The sequence below is a fragment of the Myotis brandtii genome, unplaced genomic scaffold (assembly GCF_000412655.1).
Source record: "Myotis brandtii unplaced genomic scaffold, ASM41265v1 scaffold889, whole genome shotgun sequence".
Taxonomy (NCBI): Eukaryota; Metazoa; Chordata; class Mammalia; order Chiroptera; family Vespertilionidae; genus Myotis; species Myotis brandtii.
This window is the reverse complement of record NW_005371640.1, coordinates 318,859-327,810: the sequence shown is the minus strand read 5'-3', so window position 1 is coordinate 327,810 and position 8,952 is coordinate 318,859. Positions and strand designations below refer to the sequence as shown.

At 42.0% G+C, this 8,952-nt stretch overlaps 1 protein-coding gene across 2 annotated transcripts in view; it reads left to right on the top strand.

The window, feature by feature from the left end:
- Window positions 1-8,952, top strand: part of F8 (coagulation factor VIII, procoagulant component) — an 83,766-nt gene extending 74,814 nt beyond the window's left edge. For both annotated transcript variants that reach the window (XM_005885012.2, XM_014532374.1), the window contains 4 exons: window positions 3,444-3,588; window positions 4,220-4,368; window positions 5,468-5,644; window positions 8,707-8,952. In XM_005885012.2, the coding sequence (XP_005885074.1) occupies window positions 3,444-3,588; window positions 4,220-4,368; window positions 5,468-5,644; window positions 8,707-8,862 (627 nt within the window). In that variant the 3' untranslated portion in view covers window positions 8,863-8,952. The remainder of the gene's footprint in view (window positions 1-3,443; window positions 3,589-4,219; window positions 4,369-5,467; window positions 5,645-8,706) is intronic.

Sequence of the window (8,952 nt, the reverse complement as noted above, 5' to 3'; positions counted from 1 at the left end):
TGTTACATCTGTATTTATACCAGTTGATTTTAATCCTATTCATTCTATTCCAAAGGTTAGGGTGTTTGTTATCTCCATCCCAAAGTCACTACTCTATTGTTCTGTTGAGCTACAAGGAAGTAACTGAAGGAGATTATCCTAAGTGATTTTTCGTAGTTAATTAATTACCTGCCTGGCACTTAGTTAAGGGGTTTTATTCCCTTCCTTAGTCCTGTTAATCCCTAACTCCAGGGAAAAAATCCCCACCTGGGGAAACAACCTTTCTCAGAGAGGTGACCTTGGTTAAAACACATAGCGCTAAGAAGGGGAGCAAACATATTAAGAACAGTATGCCATATACGCCAGGTCCCTTGAAACATATACTGTGCAGATGTTTCTGCCCTGAAGCAACTGTTTCAAGCAGCAAGGATGGACCGGCTTCCGGCAACAAAGGTCAATGGGCACCTGGAGGATGGCAGCTAGACTTGGTATACCCTGGGACATTTGCTGAGTGGCCACAGACCCAGCACTGACACCAAGATTGAACCTGTATCAGTCTGGTGAACACTACCTTCCCCTACCTGGTGACTCACTGAGTCCCTTCCCCATGAAACTCTAGTACCACCAGAGACACTTTCAGTGACTGAGCCAAACAGGCTGCCAGGAGGTAGAGGCAGGCAGGGGCAGATCTCAGATGCCTTGGACCTTTTACTGACCTGCCCCCTGGTGGAAGCCAGCCTTGGTTTACAGCTTGGTCCTTCCTATGCACACCAAGGCCCATTAGAGACAGCCACAAACTGTACTTCCAAACAGGTTGCCCAAGGCCAGTCACAGGCAGCATCTGGCATTGACCTGCACCAGAGTCCTCCCAAGAGCCCCCAGAACAAATACACCTGCTTCAAACAACATCAGAGCAGGATTGAATTAGCTGCACAAGTGGCACATCCAAAGGGAGATGTTGACAGGCACCAGGCCCTGCTGAGTCGAACCAGCACCCGCACAGCAGCTCATGCACTGTAGTCATATTCAGTCTCCACAGTCAGCCAGTCTATGGGTTGACCCCATGCACAGACAGGCAAACAGCAATCAAGACTCAATTACAATAGGAAGGCTCACATAACCCATAGAAGGGACATTCTTGTAGCACCTTGCTTGGGTGATCAGGAAGACTGTGCTATTGAGCCTCATAGGACACCAACCACATAAGGCCATCATAGCAAGACTGGGAAACACAACATATCTAACTAACACAGAAACAAGTACAGAGGCAGCCAAAAATGGGTAGACAAAGAAACATGCCCCAACAGTTATAATAAGACAAAGAAGGAAACTACATAATAATAAAGGGGTCAATTCAACAAGAGGATATAACCCTTGTAAACATTTATGCATCCAACATAGGAGCACCTAAATACATAAAGCAAATCTTGATGGACATAAAGGGAGATGCTGACAATAATAATACAATCATAGTATGGGACTTCAACAACCCATTGACATCAATGGGTAGAGCTTCCAGACAGAAAATCAACAAGGAAACAACTGCCTTAAATGACACACTAGATCAGATGGATTTACTTGATATCTTCAAAGCATTTCACCACAAAGCAGCAGAATATACATTCTTTTCAAAGTGCACATGGAACACTTTCCAGGATAGACCACATTTTAGGACACAAAACAAGTCTCAATAAATTTAAGAAGATTGAAATCGTAGCAACATCTTCTCTGACCATAACGGTATGAAACTAGAAATCAATCACAAGAAAAATAAGAAAAACACAAACACCTGGAGGCTTAATAGCATGTTACTAAACAATGAATGGATTATCAATGAGATAAAGGAAGAAATCAAAAGATACCTTGAAACAAATGAAAATGGGAGCACAACAACCTAATATTTATGGGATGCAGTGAAAACATTCCTAAGAAGGAAATTCATAGCATTACAGGCTTACCTGAAAAAAACAGAAAATTTTCAAATACACATTTTAACTTAACACTTAAAGAAACTAAAAGAAACTAGAAAAAGAACAGTCAAAACCCAAAGTGAGTAGAAGAAAAGAAAAAATAAGTATCAGAGCAGAAATAAACAAAATAGAGTCTAAAAAAATCAATGAAATCAAAAGTTGGTTCTTTGAAAAGATAAACAAGATTGATAAACCTTTTTATTTCTTAATCCTTGCCTGAGGATATTTTTCCATTGATTCTTGGAGAGAGTGGAAGAGACAGGGAAAGACAGAGAGAAACATTGATGTGAGAGAAATACATTGATTGGTTGCCTCCTGCATGAGCCACTACCAAGGCCCAGGCCGGGGAGGAGGTATGTGCCCTTGACCGGAATCGAACCCAGGACCCTTCGGTCCACAGGCCTACGATCTACCACTCAGCCAAACCAGCTAGGGCAAGATTGATAAACCTTTAATCAAGCTCATAAAAAAAGAGAGAGGATCCAATTTTAAAAATTCTTCATAATACTATAACTCTGATGTGTGATTCAGGGTGGGGCAAAGGTAGGTTTATAGTTGAGTACATGAAACAGAGTTCATTGTATTATTATTATTTATTAAGTATTGTATTATTTCCCATATGAACAACTGTTAACCTATTATTGCCCCATCTTGTATAACAAACACATTGATTCTTATTTCAGTGTATTCAAGTAGATATAGAATGCCAGGTATTTTATGAGAGATAATTTTCAACTTTCTTTGCACTGTATACCATGTTTTAATTCTAGGCCTTTGGAATTGGCATTACTACCATACTTCTCAAACTGTGTTCCTTTTCCCTTAAATATGTCATGTGCTTTTCTCTAGAATGTAGACATGTCAAGGTCCTAAATTTCACATGTTGGATATTAACATTTTTCTCATAAATTCACACATAAGGAATCATTCATTAATGCCTGGCAGTTCACACATGCACACAGAGCCCAGAGTATTTTTTAAATTTATTGGGGTGACATCGGTTAGAGCATTTGTCTGCAGAGCCCACATTCTTGGAAGACCATTGAGACCAGTGTGGTAAGCTGCCAATTCCCAGTCCTCTTTCCTAGCTGACTCTGCCCTAAGCTAGTGCTTCTCCAATTTTATGTTCTGATTCAGTAGATTTAGAATAAGGCCCAAGATATTACATTTCTAATTGCTCCCAAGTGATGCTGATGCTACTGGTCTGTGGCCCACACTGGATTAGCAAAGCCCTAGCTGGCTTCCTCAACATTGGTGAACTTTTTATGGGGCCCCAAAATAGACTAATTTACCTGCCCAGACCCGATTTCCCTTGTTCCATTCCTCTTCCTGGTATTTTTCTCCTTCTTGAACTCTATCCTGACATCTGTCTAGCCAAAATGGTTTTGAATGTTGGATGCTTTTGAGAAATGCACAAAGGAAAACATGATTGGGAGGAATTGCTTTTTGCTCTGTCTTCACTTTCCACGTATCTGTGCTAATCCCTCTCTACAGGTCTTCTTTGGCAATGTGGATTCGTCTGGAATAAAACACAATATTTTTAACCCTCCAATTATTGCTCGGTACATCCGTTTGCACCCAACGCACTACAGCATCCGCAGCACTCTCCGCATGGAGTTGATGGGCTGTGATTTAAACAGTAAGTGCCACGTCATCCCATATCCTTCCATCTCCCAACCATGAATAGAATAATTAATAGTCCTAGTTTTCCAGAGGCTGCGGGTTTTCTCAGCACACAGAACTATTAATGCTAAAACCAGCAGAGTCCTGGGCAAACCCAGGACTTGGTCATTCTTTTTTAAAAATATGTATTTGTATTGATTTCAGAGAGGAAGGGAGAGGGAGAGAGAGAAAAACATCAATGATGAGAGAGAATCATTGATCAGCTGCCTCCTGCACACCCCACACTGGGGATCGAGCCCACAGCCCTGACCTGGAATCGAACAGTGACCTCCTGGTTCATAAGTCAGTGCCCAACCACTGAGCCACGCCAGCCGGGCAAGACTTGGTCATTCTAACCATGGGATGCCCCATGGGCAGCCACCTCCTACTCTACTATTAACAAGGCAAATAAATCAAAGTCAAAGCTGAGCAGATCTGACCAGAAAAAAAGGGGGGGGCATGTTACCAATAACCGAATCAATGCAAAAGTTAATTCCTGGGAAGTGACGTCATGATGACAGTAGTCCTCAAGTGTCAGTGGAGGCAGGCTAGTGGGACCAGGTCTGCATCTTGTCCTTGTGATTACATTCTCCTTTCGTTTCCTTCAGGCTGCAGCATTCCACTAGGAATGGAAAATAAAACAATATCAGATGCACAGATTACTGCCTCCTCCTACTTAAACAATGTGTTTGCCACCTGGTCTCCTTCACAAGCCCGACTTCACCTCCAGGGGAGGACTAATGCCTGGAGACCCCGGGTAAGAAGCAACAAGTGTTCTATTCAACTGCGGCAGAGTGGGAAGTAGTGGTTGGGAAGGAATGAAGAAAGCCCTTGACTGTTTCCACAGAGGTATTTATGTCACCTGGTTGTTCCCCAAGAGTGTCAAGGAAGGTTGGCTGTGGGCAGAAAAACCCACAGATATTTAGCGGTGTCAAATACACAGCATTCATCGGGGGAAATGATCCCTAACTGGAAATGGAATCTCTAGATGCAGTACTAGGCTAATATCTGTCATAGAATTCTAGCTGAAGTCCAGTTTCACAGAAAGAAGTATCAATAATTAGCTCTTGGGGTCAATGGGGGGGAAAGGGGGGACATATGTAATATTTTCAACAATAATTATTTTTAAAAAAACAAAAAGAAATAATTAGCTCTTTATGCAGATTTCTCAGTGTCTCAAAGAAAAGGGTCACAGTTATGGAACAGTTCATTGGGCACAATTCTTTTCCAGAACCACTCAGTCTGTGAGTTTTCAACCACTGAATAGCTTTTGGGGATGAATGGAGTTAATGTTGTCTGCTCCTTCAGGGGTTTAATTTATTTTATTTTTAAATATATTTTTATTGATTTCAGGAGGGAAGGGATTGGGGGAGAGAGAGAAACATCAGTGATGAGAGAGAATCATGGATCGGCTGTCTCCTGCATGCCCCACACTGAGGATCAAGCATGCCACCCAAGCATTTGCCCTGACTGGGAATTGAACCGTGACTTCCTGGTTCATAGGTGGGTGCTCAACCGCTGAGCCACACCAGCCAGACTGGGAGCTTACTTTAAACAAAATAGGTTATATAACACATTGCTAAACTTTTAATACATAGCCAATTTCTATATGGCTCATATATTCATCCATCAAACTTTTACTAAGTATCTATTCAATAGCTGACCCTGGGGATACTGAAATGAATCATGAAGAATGATAGCCCTCAAGTTACTCAGAGTCTAAGAAGGGGGACTGACAAAGAGACAATTAAAACGCAGAGTGTAAGTGCTGTGACGTGATTAATAAGAAGGAATTCAGGATTTCTGGGAGCAAATCCTGACCAACGGGAAACTAGTCTAACTAGATTATTCCTCAGGTGAATAGTCCAGAAGAGTGGCTGCAAGTGGACTTCCGGAAGACAATGAAAGTCACAGGAATAACCACCCAGGGTGCGAAATCTCTCCTTACCAGTATGTATGTGACGGAGTTCCTCATCTCCAGCAGTCAAGATGGCCATACCTGGAGTCCGTGTCTTCAGAATGGCAAAGTAAAGGTATGCTGCTCTCATAGGAAAGGCACAACCCTGACCTAGAACTTGACATTTAAGAGCACAACAAGGTTGATATAGGATCAAACTTTCAGGATAAACTTCACCGAGTATCTGTAGTAATAGGACACCATGAAAAGCATTTGGGGAGGACACAGTGACTCCAAGCAAGGATGTATAATCCCCAGAAAAGGGCAGAGTAGAGCCCAAAGTTGATTTTCCTCATGAATTTTCATGTCATCCAGGATTGTGGCAAGAAGCAGAGGGGTAAAGAAGAATGACAGGTATTTCCCAAAGGCTTCATGGTGTCTGTATCCCCTCATCAGCAACTTAGATTCCTAAGCCTCATTGACCTTGAACTTTAGTGACCCAGACAGTCTTCCTTCTTGATGTTGATTTGCTAAATACGTCAACAAATTATGCTAATTAGAGGACGTAGTGTACTAGTAAAGTCTTGCTATCTCATGAGTTATGAGGGGATGTATAATTCATCTCTATGGTGTCTTTTATCTTCTTTTTCACCAAGAATGGTGTGGCCCTTACTAATCTCTCTAGTACAGACTCTTGCCATCTGCTCCTTTGCTCTCTAAGCTCCACCCAGACTAATAAACTCCCAGGCCCCTAAAAATTGCATGTTCCTTCTGACAACAGGCTTTTACACATACCGTTTCTTCTACCTGGAACATTTTTTTTTCTAGGGATTTCCCACTGCCCCTGTCACCTTGCTCATTCTTTAAAAGTCTCAGATAAACATCATCTCCTGCAAGAATTCCCTGGCCTCTCAGGCTGAATGAAAGACTTAGGGTATAGATAATATACATTCTGGAGGATATTCTGGATGAACTTTGAAAACATTATGCCAAGGTAAATAGGCCAGACATAAAATGACAAATATTGTATAATTCCACATACACGAGTAGTAGTCAGGGTTCTCCAGAGAAACAGAACCAATAGGATGTGCATGTGTGTGCCTAGGTACATGGGAGTGTATGTATAAAGAGATTCATTATAAGGAATTGGCTCACAGGATTATGGAGGCTGCCAAGTCTCCAGATCTACAGGGTGAATCCGAAAGCTGGACACCCAGGAGAGCCAGTGGTCTAGTTCCCATTCAAGTCCGTAAAATCACTTCTAAAAAGAGATTGAAAGTATGTGTGACTAGAGGCCGCAGATTTGAAAAGGCATTTGTTTCTGGTGTAGGGGGTTACATATCTTGCAGGCTTTGTGATGAACAAAAAGAATTCAAATGGTGAAAATTAAGTGTCCTGTAAAAGCAAAAACAAATCACAAAATCACAAGAAACAACCCCCTTACTGGCCCATCTAGTAACGAAATAGATTGCACTTCACTTTATCAACAGTAGGGGGTACTCCTGGACTAAGAAACGTAATAGGTCACCCAAACCTTTTATAAAACCACCTCTTATTGATAGAACGAGAAAAAATAAGGAATTTTTAAATGAACAGACAATGGCAGATGAGGTAAAGGGTATTATTGTTTGTTCTTGCTTTTTCATTCCCTCCTTCCTTGAAAACTCCATTGGCTTTGGGCTTGGCAATAGTACTCATTTGGCTAATGGAATGTAGAAGGTAGACATGACATACACCACTTCCAAACAGAAGCCTTAAATGTGATTGCATGTTTGACTCATCTTGTGTCTCTGCCTTCTGCCATACGATAAAAATGTGGAAGAAATGACAAAATTAGGAAATCAATTTGCAACTATCAACATACTATTTAATGCTTGCAGGGAACTTTAAGGGATGCCAAAACCATTGGTTGAAAGCCTGATGGGTAACTGAATATTTACATCGTTTCACAGATTGTTGGCCAGGAAAGGGAGATTGCTACCTCTATCACAGAGAGAGCTGGTGGACATCACTTTAACCAAGTGGTCAAACTTCGTGTCAATAATGGGACAAGCTGGTATTATGTGTCCCCTGATGCAGTGTGATGGGAAGGACACATCACCTACTTAGTATTTGTACTGAAAATGTTTAACCAAAACCTAATAACGAGAAAACAGTCACACAAATTTAGAATGTAGGACATTCTACAGCACAATGGTGCTGGACTTTTTAAAAAATGCCAGTGCCCCGCCCTAGCTGGTTTGGCTCAGTGGATAGAGTGTCGGCCTGAGGACTGAAGGGTCCCAGGTTCGATTCTGGTCAAGGGCACATGCCTGGGTTGCGGCCTTGATCCCCAGTTTGGGGCATGCAGGAGGCAGCCAATCAATGATTCTCTCTCAGCATTGATGTTTCTATCTCTCTCTCCCTCTCCTTTCCTCTCTGAAATCAATAAAAATATATATTTTTTAAATGCCAATGCCCCAAATTTCCAAAGTAAATTTTCCAAATCCAAATAAGTAAGTAAATAAATAAAGTCAATGTCATGAAGGTCAAAAAAAGACCAGAGAGTAGGAGTCTCTTCTAGATTAAAGAGATATGACAAATAAATGCAATGTGAGATCTTTTACTAAATTCTGGATTAGAAAATTTTGAAGATAACATTGTGATATCAATAATACACTTGTTGGGTATAATAATGTTATCCTGTGGTTATGTAAAAGAATGACCTTAGTTTTATTTGGTAAATATATTTTTATTGATTTCAGAGAGGAAGGGTGAGGGAGAGAGAGAGAGAAACAACAATGATGAGAGAGAATCATTGATCAGCTGCCTCCTGCACGACCCCCACTGGGGATCGAGCCTGCAACCCGGGCATGTGCCCTTGACTGGGAATCAAACTGTCATCTCCTGGTTCATAGGTCAACACTCGAACACTGAGCCACACCGGCCGGGCAAGAGATAGTATTTAAACCAAGACCCAAAGGATAAAAATGAGATAACAGGAGGGGTAAGAGCATTCTCAACACTGGAAACCACCTATACAAAGGCTCTCGTGATAAAAGGAGTTGGCACTGTCCAGGAACTAAAGACAAAGGCCTCCACAGCAGCAAGCAGAGTGCCCTTAATTCTAGATGTCACACTCACTTCTCCTGGCCATGTTGGGCAAACATAATTTTTTTCCTGCTGGACAACAAATAAATGCTGTCATTCCTCTTTCAGGTTTTTCAGGGAAATCAAGACTCCCTCACACCTGTGGTGATTTCGCTAGACCCACCGCTCCTGACACGCTACCTGAGAATTCACCCTCGGAGCTGGGTGAACCACATTGCCCTAAGGCTGGAGATTCTGGGCTGCGAGACGCAGCAGCTGTCCTGAGCAGGACAAGAAATACAGTATGAGCCCTGCTGGCGTGGCTCAATGGTTGAGCGTCGACCTATGAACCCGGAGGTCACAGTTCGATTCCTG